The 14685-nt window shown below is 37.5% G+C and overlaps 1 protein-coding gene across 28 annotated transcripts in view; it reads right to left on the bottom strand.

Moving 5' to 3' along the window:
• Positions 1–14685, bottom strand: part of NRXN1 (neurexin 1) — a 736316-nt gene that overhangs the window by 410226 nt on the left and 311405 nt on the right. For all 28 annotated transcript variants that reach the window (XM_066993543.1, XM_048078446.2, XM_048078445.2 and 25 more), the window contains one exon: positions 6549–6932. In XM_066993543.1, the coding sequence (XP_066849644.1) occupies positions 6549–6932 (384 nt within the window). The remainder of the gene's footprint in view (positions 1–6548; positions 6933–14685) is intronic.

Below are 14685 nucleotides of genomic sequence, written 5' to 3'. Positions count from 1 at the left end.
ATTACGATTTCTTAGAAGGTCATATCTGACTGTCATCTACCTAGATAAGTGCTTTAGGATACTTTATGTATAAATCTATTGAGATTGCTACTACCACAGTTAAGATTATCATCCAGTTAGCAAAAAGAAGCCTTAAGTCATTAGGGTGAAAAAGGTGACTACCACAAGTAGTTTGCGTAAAGCACAGATTGCTTCACAACCATGATGACTCAAGTATGAGAGAATCAAAAATGTGTGTACAGACATGACAACAGCCTCAAGCTTAGGATCAAGACTGGACTTGGCATATTGAGGGTAGGATATGAAAACCCCTGAGACAAGCATGTAACTGTCAGCTTCAGACTGCAGAAAATGTTCCCAGCAATAGTCTCTGGCACAGAGCAGTGGTGGGCCATTGGAGCCCAGAGCAACCAGCCGCAAGTCGTCTTCTCCCAGACTCAGTGCTGGTAACAAGGAAGGAAGCAGAAGGACCACACTGGTGGAAAGGAAGAAATGAAGCAGAAGGGTTACAGCAGGACACAGCAGTTCAGAGAAAGTGAAGGCCGTTATTTGTTTCTTAAAGTAAAGTGTAGAGTCATGAAGACTACACCAGACCTCCAGCCTTTGTTAGGAAAAGATGCAATCCTGAGGCAACATAAACCCACTGGAAAAAAAAAAAAAAAAATCTACTCGCCCAATACTAGCACAAATGAGCAACAAGGAAAAAGAGCAGGCAGGCAGCAGATCTAAGGAAGGCACAGGAAATGTGAAATAGCACTTACTTCCTAGGAAGGAAGGAAGGGAGGGAGGATTTTTATTGATTTACTTATTTGTTATTTTGATTGATTGGGGATTGCTGAGGGAGGAGATGGATTACAGTTAATTCCTATATCTCAATCTTTAGTCTGGCACAAAAACCTCTCAAGACCTTAACCAGGGTAAATGCGATTTAGGTAATTAAAGAAGTTCAAGCATAAAAATTTAAGTCACGTGGTAACATGAGAGAAAGCAAAAAGTCTTTTTATATTTTCTATTAAAAAAAACATTAGTACAACGTGTATTTCATAAACTAAGTAAAATCAGATTAAATGTTACAAGTTGAACCACATTCAACAACACTAGAGGTCTTTGCTGATAAATTATCATCTGATAATATAAAAGGTGTTAGAATCAGCACTGGTACTATTTGCTGGCTTTTTCTATAACTATTCAGTCTTTTAGAAAATGACAGAAAAAGGAGAGAAGGAACTGTCTTAATTTAATCAGAGATGACCTGTGAGTGTTTAACATCATGGTGAACAGACCTGATGTGATTAGATACTCAATCCTCCTAAACCTTACTGTGCCAGCTATTTTGGAAACAGATGTTCCAAGAACAAACCAAGGAGACTGAAGAGAAGATCAAATGACTTAAAAGCTTTGGGGCAACCAGGAAACCCCTTCATGTCAACTAGCTGCTTTCAGAATGGGGAGCTCTGAGTATATTCTCTCTTATATATCTTATATCTTAGAATATATAAACTCTTATATATTCTAAGATATAAAGGTATCACAGAAAAAAAATAAATTAAAAAAAAAATAGCAGGAAGCAGGGATTCAATCAAGATTTAGCACTGCCCTGAGAACCATAACTGAAGATCAGTGATACTACATATCCCTAAAATAGAAAAAATAATAATGTTTAGTTCACTCACTTGAAATGGATCTTCTGGTAAATACATTACTAGGAAAACCTATTTTTAAATCATTATTAAATTATTATTATATTGTTAAATCATTATTAAATGATTGCTATGTTATACATACAAGTTGATGGTCTTTTGACAACAGTGTGCTTCCCTTTAAGGACAGCAAGCTGTGATTTGCCATCTATGCAACTTAGCATCATTTCCACTTCACTCAACATTGTTCTCAGGTCTGCAAATTTCCACATTCTGTTGGTCTTGGCTGGATAGAAGACATCTAGTAGTACATGTAAGAGACCTTTGAGCGTACACTAAGTTCTCTCTCCCCTCATAGATGTCTTGTAATGTTCATAGATATGCCTACACTACTATAATCCTTCAGAGAGAGAGGTTTGGATTTGGACAGTAACAAAAAATAGTTTCCAAGGTAAAAAAAATGTGCTTGTTTTGACTTTCTTATAACTAGAGATTTTGTTTCAGTTGTTTAACACAATTGTTTCCACCCTGCAATTGTTTCAGCTGCCTAGAATGGCCTATTAATTTGCAAGGCCTATTCAGTAAGATGGCAACTTGAGCATTGGAGAGGCAGCAAGGGTTATACCAGTCATGCGAAACTCAAAGAAAGTTTGGCTATAAGCATGTATTCATTTTTGCCTAACTTGCTTTGGACCAGCTAATTCTTATTGGCTTGTGTGCCTCATCTTTCATTGAGATCTACACTGCTACTCACTGAGATCTACTCTACTACTTTACTCATGTAAAAGTTGACAGTGTCTTTTTTCTTCTTGTTCATCTAATTATTAGATTACATGCTAATTCTTGCTCAGAACGTGCTATTTGTTGATAGAGTTAGAGTCTCCATGGCAAGAACAGTAGCTTTACTATCAATTCAGTGGGGAAACATGGCAATGAAAAGAGAAATATCAGAAAAAAACTTATCACACTTTATCAACCATTTTTGGGGGGCAGGAAATAAGCGCACGCAGTAGAGTTATTCACAAGAAATGAACAGTAAGATATCATGCATAGACTGATAAAAAAAGATCTTATACATTCCTTCTTCAATATATTTGTAAAGCTGACATTGGAAACTCTTGCTACTTCCATGATAAAAAAACAAACAAACAAAAACCAACCAACCAAAAAAAAAAAAAACCACAGAAGGATTCTCTTCTCCTTTTTTTTTTTTTTTTTTTTTCCCCTTCAGATTGTTTCTGATTAAAATCTCCAGGGCTATTCTTTCTATTCTAATCTATTCTTTCCTATACAGATATTACCTAAATCAGCAACATGTCAGTCACCACAAACACATCAGCTAATACTAGTATGAGAAGAGATTCAGGATCCTCATTTTTCTTACATTTTACAATCAGGTTTGTGTTGGTTTTTAACATGATGCATAAATGCTTACTGCAACTTTATAAATAAATAAATAAAACCGGATCTTGTTTCCTCTGGACCCCTTGTGGTGCTTCCAAAGTCAAGTCAAAATTATTTTTTTTCCTGCTTTTTTCAGTTTCAAAGTGTTTGTAAATGCGAGGACTGTTTTACAGCCCACAGAGCCATTTTTAAAGCATGAAATCATCCTTGGTGTGTGCTGCCTATCGAATCACATACAAGCTTTGCCTCAAAATGATAAATGATACAGCCCAGAGCCATGTCAGGAAATATGTGAACAATCCAAAGCATCAGTAATTAACTATTCAGATTTGTTCTCTTTTAGTTACAGCAACAATATCCTGCCTTGAAAAAAAATCACTGGTATATATATATATATATATAAAATTACAATCCTATAAACTGTGTGGGTTTATTCAGGTATATCAATGCCTACTGACAAACTTTTTTGTGTTTGCTGTTTTTATTTTATTTTATTGTTTTCTTTCTTTTATGCACTTTCATATACAACACTCAGCTAACTATTGCTTGTATGTTTTCTATCATGGCTACTTTAATCCATCTGGGCCCTTTGCTTCAGCCTTGATAAAACATGAGGAACCTTTCCATCGACCTGATGGGAATAATACCTGATATGCAATTAATTACGGGATAATCTATAAACAGAAGGCAAAGTGATTCATCCCAATTTCTACAGCAGTATTATTTCAGGACTGAGGTCCTAAGCTACACAGTAAAGGAACTAGAACTTAAACACTCAAGACTAATTATTTTATGCAAAACAGGGATATAATTACCATAATCATATTTTGAAGATAGCACACAATTCTTCATGAAAATCTGTCATCATATCATCTGTGGGTTTCCTTTGTGTTTTTTTTTTGTTGTTGTTTATTTACTTATTATTTATTTAAAGCATCCAGAGATAATGTAAAGGAGTGAAAACTGTATTTAATGTATATGTGTATATGCAGATGCTTTGCATGCACAATGCGTACATGTACACAGACACACTAATTTAAATATATTTTCTCCTCAGAAATGCCACTTTGACAAATCTTTGCAGACCTACTTTTTCCTTACCACTGTTTGATGAATTTACTCTTGTACATTGTTCCTAGCTATCAAGTCAAAAAGCATACAGCTGCAAAAGGCAGTCACATATTGTGGTCACAATGGAAGTAAGATAGGAAACCAAATTATATTGCTGTGACAGCTGTCTGTCCATCTGCTATAGTTTTAATAATCTCCTAAAGCCAATCTACAGATTATACTGATGTTTAAGCTTACAAAGAAGCATAATATCAAGAATAACTTGCAACAAGATAAAAAGTAATTAGATATGAAAAATATTAATTTTAAGTATCCAGAAATTAAAATTGAACTGAGTTGTGCACCATGGTTTTTGTGCACCAGACTTATTTCGGATGTTGCATTATACAAGATACGTCCACATATGGATGTTAGTACTCCTATTTGGGGGGAAATAATATAAAAAAAAATAAATTGTAGTAAATGGTAGCTACACACTTAAGTTCAATGCAGTCATCTTAATCATTTAGCCTTAAATATCCCAGTTGCTTAATCTCTAATATTTTATTCTAACAATTGTCCTATGTGTAGAACTGTATTGTCGAAATGAACATGTTCCTATTTTGCTTAAATTAGTTTGAACAATTATAATTGTGTTACTTACATCACCAAATACAATAGTTTATCAGTTACTGCACATGAGTAAAAGTTATAATATCTTTGGTAGGATGTCAACACATTGCTTTCAGAATCCCAAAAGCTATAGTTGTGTTAATGCATGACTATTTGGGATATGAATCTTTCTGTAAGGAGACCTCCTTTTGTGTGGTTTCCTTTGGAAAACCAAGAAGAGTAGGAAACAGCAACATACTGTCCGAAGTGCCACACAAACGGTAAAGAAACCAATTACACCTTTCTAGTATCACCATTGCCACCAGGAGAATGTGTTGGGAAATCAAGCTCTATATTGGAAGATGGCTGAAAAGTACGGAAAGCATGGCTGAAGTATGGAAAATAAAAGAGACTAAAAGGTTTTTTACATAAAATATTACCACCTGTCAAGTATACTTATGGAAAATTGCTATGAATAAGACTGCTTTTAAGTTCTTTGCAGATCTGCATTTTTTTTTTTTTGTACATGCATCCTAGATCTCGAGCTAAAAAGTCCTATTTTCACTTCTGCCATATGTAATAGCAGAATTTTACCACAGGGTGGTACACCAGACATGGTTAACTGAAGGCTTTTGTAATCCAACCGACAGCTCAGTTATGCCCTCTGCGAGCTTCGCTCCAGCAGTAACACAACAATCTGGAGATATCAAAATCACGCGCCAAGAGCTTATATATTCGAAAAATAAGGAAAAGAGAAAAGACTGAGAATCTACTTGCAGATGCTAATAATATGATGGCATTAATTCTACATAATTGCATATGTCTATTTACATACAACTTCGGGTTTTTATTTTAAAAGAATACATTTTTGGTTTATCTTATTACCCACTAAAATGAACCAAACTAGAGGGGCATAACTTAAGTTGCCATCCAATAACCTTGAAATGTAGATTTCAGCTTGAAGAAAACTATACTCTGTCAACTGCAATATGAGACTTTACAAAATACAACTTCTGGCATTCAAATATTTCCTATTCTAAACAAGAATACAAATAAACACCTACAATGTTAACTAAGGTTTTGTTTGTTTGTTTTTTATTGCTGTCCTACTACTTGTATTAGAATCTTTCATTGGCATACTCTATACATTAATTATATTACAGATTTTTTTCCTATTTTTTTCTTAACCTCAACTTCTGTCTTCCTTTCCGCTATCCACCTTTTCAATTAAATAAATAGGGTTTGTCAACTTTACATTTACCTTTTCTAGGGCAGAGGGCTACTCAGTGAATTAAGATGAGTAGAAACAGTTTCCTTGGGAACTAGGAACTTCAGAAAAAAATGTTAAGTAAGAAATACAGATTTCTACACAGTTTTTTTTGCTTTGATTCATGGCAGAAATTCTGGCCGTGAATTTAAGTGATACTGTGGAATTCTAAATGAAATTTAATTACTCAGTGGTATTGATGTAAAGTGGCAGAGAATGAGACCTCAGTTTGGAACTGGAATGTGCATTCACTTATGCAATACTAATTGAAATTACTTTCACAAATCTTTTAATAACTCATCAGCGTATGATGACAAAAGGCGAGACATTTTCCTACAGACATTTAGCAGGTACTAGCTCTGTCATAGTCAACTAATATCTATGCATCTTAAAAAGTCATCTAAAGTCTTTCTTCTAGTGTTACTTCTTTCAACCTAGAGCAGCGCTCCATTTCCGTCGTCACCAAATGAAATCAAAGACACTTTTTCTGCATCAGAAGAGTTAATGATAATGTACCATTTTAAACATCGTACAGGATGATTAAAGTAGAAACATGGCCATCTCATGGAACTTACCTCTTTCACAAGATCTGCCAAGGTACCCCGTCCCAGAGCAATCACAAACATATCTGTTCCACCCGTCCCTGCATACACCATTGTTTTTACAGGGGTTGCTAAGGCATGGTTTTGCAGTTTCTCTTGAGCATGAAGGTTTTACTCCAGCTGTACTTTGAATTTCAGCCATCTGTCGAATATCTTTGCTTTGACCATCAATAAATAAATCTCTAATGCAGCCGACGTATCCATAATTGAGAAGTGCTGTCCACACCTCTGTTGGGAAGACGAGGCCTGCTTTATTTTCTGGTAAACCTCCAAGATACAAGTCATCATCCAAGTCAAGGATTTCACTTTCTCCCGGTGCAGTATATGGAGTACGTAATGTGTTCACAGATATGGTCCCTGAGAAGAAATGACAACAAAATTCAAGATTTTCAAGACATTTAAATATTTTGGTACTGTTATTTTAACCATTAATGTGTGTGCCACATTAACTCCAGGCAAATATCTATAAATGAAACATAGGTATTCTATATATCTATACAATAATAGGCACACATCTATGCACATTACTGCATGGTCACATCATAAAAAAGTAAAATTCTCCTTACCAATCTTGTGGGGTCAGGGGGGAATGCATTTCAGAGTTATTTGCAGAAATATCCTGTTTGTGCAACAAAAACTCTTCACTACCTCATAGGTGATTCAAAGCATAAAAGTTGAGGTTTCATTGATAGGTTGCAACCTGGGAGGCAAATCTATGTCTTTGGTTTGAATCCAAAGACACAATATTTTAAAAGACTCTCACCACTTTCAGTGGGCTTTAGGTAAGATTTTTTTTCTCCCCCTTTAAGTGCAGGAGGAAAATACTCTCATCAGCTGCCAGGCAGGCAATCATTAAGAAGACAGTGATGTGCTCCTAGAGGGAAAAATCAATGCATCTGACACTTACCTAAAAATTCATGCATGTTACAAAGAGAGGGAGAGAAGGAAGTATACAGAACCTGAGGAAATCAGAAATATCTTTTCTGTTTAAGTTAAAAAATAAACAAACAAAATTAAGCCTAAAATAAAATTCTGTTTCTACGAAGTGTCTGAACAGAGACACCAGAGATTTCCTTATATATAAGATAATGAAAAAGATAACTGTAAAGATCCTCTTTGCTGTATTGTTAAAGGTAACGAGGTATCCAATTTTTACAACTGGAATAGACAGAAAAACAGATTAGCGCATGGAATCAGAAAACACATTTATGTCAACAACATTTTATTTAGTAAGTAAAGTCAGCTGAAAAAAGAATCTTCATGTAGATCTCCACAGAAGTGCCTTCTTACCAAACTATATGGGTGTAAAAGCAAGCAAAATATAAATCAAAACAATATAGACCACCAGATTAATACAATGTACCAGACACATTATGCAATGCTTATCTACTGGACACACTTTCAAATGTGTATTAATGATAAGGCAGTTAAGAATCACATTTCCCACAATGTATTTATTACATATATGTGCATAAAAATTATATAATTCACCATTTCCACTGTCAATGACAGATTTCAGAAGATAACATTGATTTTCAAAAGCATTTCCACTATGGTTGGAGTGGTGCATGAAAATAATGAATTCAGAATTTTAATAGCATAAATACTAAAATGTGAGTTTTAAGCAAACAGAGACATGTTCAAGAAGATTATTCTCTGATAAGGATACATCCTGAAATTCATGCTTCTCTTCCAGCAATGGAGTCCTTTGAGAGCTTTATATTTTGTTTGTTCTTTTGTTGGTTTGACAGGCTAACTTCAAAAACATGGACAGAGTGAATATCTAAAAAGTTTGGACATTTATTAAAACCTCTTGGGCCAGAAGTCTCATGAGATCTGACTGCCATGCAAGACTTGAGATGTATAGATTTTAGAAGGGCTGGATATTACTGTTGCTACAGTCTCAAAGAGACCAAAAAAGAGTAAACAGGTTTGTACAGCCTTTTTTCATTTTTATAAGCATGTTTAAGTAATGTTTGAGCATGTTGTCAGTTTTCATTTTTTTATGCATTATCAGAAATGTTTACTGTGTCAGTTGAATAATTGCACAGATGGAAAGTGAAATTTCAGTCTTAGTTGTAAAAAATAGGTATGTTGGACCAAGATCATTTTTTTTTTTCCTGACCTCCAACTTTTTAAAAATTATATATATATATTTTTTTCTAAATATTTTCCTTGCTTCTCAGATTCTTGAAGCTGAACTTTTCATGCCTGCGGAATAGACCATTTCTCCTCTAAAAATAAATTAAAGATATTGCAAACATAAACCATATTTGTGCTCATAATATTCCTTACTGCTATTGTTGCTTAATCTCACCTCTTGCTGCACAGGTTAATTTAGAACCAAATGCTTTAAACCTATATTTAGACATCACTTGCACCCACATAAATTAACTCAGGCAAACTCGTAATTAACTCAGCTGCAGAACCCCAAAGATGTACAACCTCCAAACCTAAGCTCATGCATTTGCATAGTCCTGTTTTCTAATGGGTAAACACACTAGTGTTTTCAAGCTATCTTGATACTAGAAGACATCTAGGGCTTCATTGCTATTAAAAATAAACGTTATCTTGATGGATTTCAATGAAAAGGAACAGAAAGGCAAATCTTAGCCAGTGTACCTGAGACACTAACATGAAGGTTCAAAATATAAGGTGAACAATAAAGGGAACTGTAGATTACCACTATACTCTGGTGACTGTGAATTACAGCTATGTGATAGATAGAAGCAGAAAATTTTGTTCTGTATCTTATGAAGGATTAGCCCAAACAAAGCTCAAGTGTTATTTTGAATAGATAGCAACAGCTTGTTAAAGAAATGAACCTTTCCTCTCCCCAAGAAATGACACATATATCCTTGGGAGAAGACCTCGTAAATTACAGTGTAATTGTGGCATCTAATGACTATGGGTAGAAAAACATAATAGGCAGCAAATTTTCTGTGCACCTTTTTCATGTTTTGACTGACTGTAGAACTCACATTAACCCAGCTGGGCTATCTCCAATTTACCGCTGGACATATCAATGACACTTCAGCTGACCTACATACCATGTGTGTGACTTAGACAACAGTAAGTTACCTTTATTTCATTCAATCCTGTTTGTTAAGAGCTACACTAAGTCAAACAATACACACAGTAGACTCAAGGCTTGCATAACTTGCTCTGGCTCGGCTGCTACGTAAGAACAGGTCAAGCTTCTACATAGCATATCATGTAGCTCAATGTGCTATCATATAGCAATATATAGTTTTTTGTCTGGAACAAAAACTGTGACTGCAATACAAATAGGCTTTTGTCTTGCTAATAGCAAGAAACCCATACTTATGCACCAGGAGATTCATGCTACCACTTACCAAGTATCCTTGTTTCTGGCTGAACTTCTAACAGCATGACTAGGCAGCCATACAACAATCACTGTTGTTGGTGTCCAAATTACCTTTTTGTAGGTAATTCTGAGAGGGAATGCAAATTTTACTCACTAATTGCTTTGTAAATATAGGTGAAAAAATCCAAAAAGCATGTTAAGGGTAATGAAAGAAATGAAAGAAAACTTCCAAATACATCAAAAGTTTTTGTTTGTTTGGTTTTGTTTAAACCCAAAATGAAGTGCAAAAATGAAGTTCATAAAAGACGAGCCTATAGAAAATAAGTAATGTATTTAGAAACACTTTTGTATCCATGGTGCATCCAGAATTGTGATGCTGAAGCAGAGTAGCCAAATTTCTTTTGTAGGCCTGTCATCTTTCTTGATAGAATTTTCCTAAATTCTACTGAAACCCATCTCAGGCTGGACCCCACAACAACAGTGCATGATACCACAGAATCCTGGGATAGTAACACACACACAGATTCTCTTCTGCATTTCCATATTACTTTCTCTGAGAATTATACAGAGATTAAAAAGAATTGTTCTGTCAAATCACCATTGTGCTCCGATCCATTTGGATGTTTCTACTTATGAATGTGAAGAGACATCACTTTCCAGAGAAGCAGGAAGAAGGGAAGCTAGTGGAACACGAAAATGTCTTATGAGGCCAGGACAGGAAAAGGTTAATAATTTGGCCTGTAAAGATAATATGATGTCAATACATCTCTCCCCAGAATTGTTAAGTTGTATAAGAGGGAAAAGACTAGGACATGTCCGGTTTTACAGAATAACCTAAACAACAGAATATGAGGAGGAAGCAACAGATTCAGAAGAGCCTCTCAATTGAAACAGAAGACTATAACCTTGTAACATCTCTGTAGTAAGAACCATAATTTTTGTTATGTATTTGCATAGTACCCAGCATAACAGCAACCAAAACCAGATCAGTTATATTATTTCTTTGAAAAGTGCAACATTGAGGTAATAATGTCTGGTGGGAAACAGTCAGCTTCCTTGTAAATCTTGTTTTTATGCTCAAAGAAAATAGGAGATACTATCTTTTCCAGAAAGGAAAAAAGAAAAAAAAAAGGGGGGGGGGGGGGGGGGAGGAGAGGAAGGTGGGGAGCTGATAGCATATGAATTGTCAGGCCTAAAAAAAAAAAGGGGGGGGGGGGACTCAGTGAAAGACAAGAACACGTGGAGTGATTTTAGTCTCAAAATTCATGGTCTAACTTCAGACTCTGAAACCAGGTAGTACCTCCAGAAATTGACCATAAAGTTAAGGGCCCTAAAATGAGCAACAGGTGAACTGATTCTATAGAATTCCACCTAAGAGCAAAATGCAATTCAAACATTCAAAAACATCTTTAAGTACTGGAGGACCAATCTAAGAAAAACTAATGAAATTACTATTTTCAGCAAGAATTGCTGACTTATAAAGGATAACTGATTAGCGGGCAACTCTTCAAAAAGGAAGAGTCAACAGCATACATCAGTAACAATGCACATATGAGCAAAATGGTCTACAGGCCAGTCAGTCTCAACTCTGTGCCCAGCAAGATCACAAAGCAGATCCTCCTGGAAACTACGCTAAGACACACGGAAAACAGAGAGGTGATTAGTGACAGCCAATATGGCTTCACTAAGGCCAGACTGTGCCTGACAAATCTGCTGGCCTTCTACGATGGGGTTAAAAGTATAATCTACATGGACTTGTGCAAAACATTTGACGCTGTCCTGCATAATATCCTTCTCTCTAAACTGGAGATACAGAGAGCTGATGGATGGACCACTTGCTGGATAAGGAATTGGCTGAATGGTCACACTCAAAGAGTTGTGTTCAACAACTCTGAGTCCAAGTGAAGATCAGTGACAAGTGATGTGGTGATTTTACTCAGCTGGGCAGCTGAGCTCCACCACAACCACACTCTCACTCCCCTCCTCAAAGTAAAAGGGGGAGAAAATATGATGAAAAGGGTTCAAAGGTTGAGATAAGGACAGGGAGATCACTCAGCAATTACTATCACAAGCAAAAGAGACTCAGCATAGGCAGACTAATATAATTTATTACCTATTACAAGCTAGAACACTGAGACCCTTTGCTCCTGTGTGGGCTCCTCTCCACAGGCTGCAGCTCCGGCCGGGGGCTTGCTCCTGTGCTGGCTCTCCATGGCCCGCAGCCTTCTCCAGGCCACATCCACCTGCTCCACCGGAGGCTCCTCCACGGGCTGCAGCGTGGAGATCTGCTCCATGTGGGACCCATGGGCCGCAGGGGGACAGCCTGCTCCACCAGGGGCCTCTCCACAGCCCGCAGGGGAACTGCTGCTGCCTGCCTGGAGCACCTCCTGCCCTCCTGCTGCACTGACCTTGGGGCCTGCAGGGCTGCTTCTCGCTCCTCACTCTCCCAGCTGCTTTTGTGTATCATACTGATCAATAAACATCGCTTATTGGCTCGGCTTTGGGCGGTGGTAGGTTCCTTTGGAGCCAACTGAAACAGGCCCTTATATAACATGGGGCACCTTCTGGGCTCTTCTCACTGAGGCCACCCCTGCAGACCCTACTACCAAAACTTTGCCACGTAAATTCAATACAAATGCCATTCCTCACCCTCAGCAAGTCTGCTGATTACACCAAGCTATGTGGTGTGGTTTACACACTGGAGGGAAGGGATGCCATCCAGAGGTACCTAAACAAGCTTGAGAGGTGGGCCAGTGTGAACCTCATGAAGTTCAGCAAGGTAGGGGCAATCCCAAAGATGAATACAGGTTGGGTGGAGAATGAATTGAAAGCAGCTCTGAAGAGAAGGACTTGGAGGTGTTGGTTGATGAGAAGCTTAACATGAGCCTGCAATGTGCTCTTGAAGCCCAGAAAGCAAGCCACATCCTGGACTACATCAAAAGAAACATGACCAGCAGGTCAAGGGAGGTGACTGTCCCCCTCTGCTTTGCTCTCACGAGACCTGGCCTGGAGTATTGCATTCAGCTCTGAGGCCCCCAGCACAAGAAGGACATGAACCCACTAGTGCGAGTCCAGAGGAGGGCCACAAAGATCATTAAACGGCTGGAGAAACTCTCCTATGAAGGCAGGCTGGGGAAGTTTGGGTTCTTCAGCCTGGAAAAGAGAAGTCTCTGGGGAGATCCCATTGCAGCCCTCCAGTACCCGTAGGGGGTCCAGAGAAAAGCACAAGAGCGTCCCCTTGTCAGGGATTGTATTGATAGGATAAGGAGTAATGGTTTTAAACTAAAAGGGAGTAGATTTAGATTAGATATAAGGAAGAAATTCTTTACTATGAGGCTGATGAGGCACTGGAACAGGTTGCTCAGAGAAGCTGTGGATGCAAGGTTGATCAGAGGCCTCGAGAACCTCTCCTTTGAAGACAGGATGAGAAAGTGGGGGTGGTTGTGTCTGGAGAAGAGGCCTTATACCCTTATATTGACCTCCCAGTATCTAAAGAGGTCCTACAAGAAGGCTGGAGAGGGACCCTTTATCAAAGCATGTATTATTAGGACATGGGGCAATGGCTTTAAACCAAAAGAAGGTAGATGTAATATAGATATAAGGAAGAAATTCTTTACTAGGAGGGTGGTGAGGCACTGGTACAGGTTGCCCAGAGAATTCTTGGATATCCCATCCCTGGAAGTGTTCAAGGCCAGGTTGGATGGGGCTTTGAGCAACCTGATCTAGTGGAAGGTGTCCCTGCCCATGGCAGGGGGGTTGGAATTAGATGATCTCTAAGGTCCCTTCCAATCCAAACCATTCTATGATTATATGATTCTGTTAAACTGTAAATCTATGGTGAGGTGTAAGGAAGCCTATCATATCACTATACTAAAAGTATTGGTAAGGTTTACCTGAGTAAGGTGCAGATCAGCAGAGGACACTGCAGAAGACGGGAATGAAAATGGTCAGCAGCTATAGAACATGATATATAAGAACAGCAAGCGTCTGGGGTTTCTTGGTCTATAAAGAAAACTGAAGACTACCATGATAACAGCATTCAAATCGTAAAAAGTAGATCTAAGACATCAAATAAAATGTGTTTCCTGCCTGCTGTGAACAAGGAAATTATCCACAAATTGGCTTGTTTTACATATAGAAAGATTCAGCTTAGGAATGGATAGCATGGGGCAGTTGTGCAGTGTGCAGTGTTGGAGGTAACTGAACAAACATCTGTTAAGGCTGATGCCATTCCATCACTACTGTAGTTGGAGGCTTGAAATAAAGGACTTCTCAAGGCCACACCTTCTCAATTTTTCCTTGAGCTCCCAAATAAATGAAAAGCAGTAACAGGATCATTGGAACAATTTTCCTGAAAATGTAATGTAAACACAGTATCTCAGATATGTAAACTATTAACTTTTGTTGAAATAGGAACATGTACATCTGTCATTTCTGAGAATGCTGGAAAGATAGAAAGCAAGGAGCGCATAGATATGCATGTGTAAAAAAACTTTCAACACAGCATATAATATCTTCAGAGCACTACTTACAGAGATACTGATTATATCTAAGCTCTAATTACATACTCTAGAGATAATGTCTGGTATTTAAACTGAAACTCTAACTTCAGTTCAAAATTTCAGTGACTCCTTAACCCTTAAATGTTACTTACCTATGAATGCATTCTGATATATTCTGTTTTACACTGGCATACACCATTGGAGGTTGACCAGAAGAGTAAGTTTCCTTTCTGATTTCAATGTGTAATGATATCCAAGGATGAATGGCAGTGCAGTCAAA

Source organism: Anser cygnoides, chromosome 3 (genome assembly GCF_040182565.1).
Source record: "Anser cygnoides isolate HZ-2024a breed goose chromosome 3, Taihu_goose_T2T_genome, whole genome shotgun sequence".
Classification (NCBI taxonomy): domain Eukaryota; kingdom Metazoa; phylum Chordata; class Aves; order Anseriformes; family Anatidae; genus Anser; species Anser cygnoides.
The sequence above is the reverse complement of the archived record's forward strand: the minus strand, read 5'-3'. Positions and strand labels throughout refer to the sequence as shown.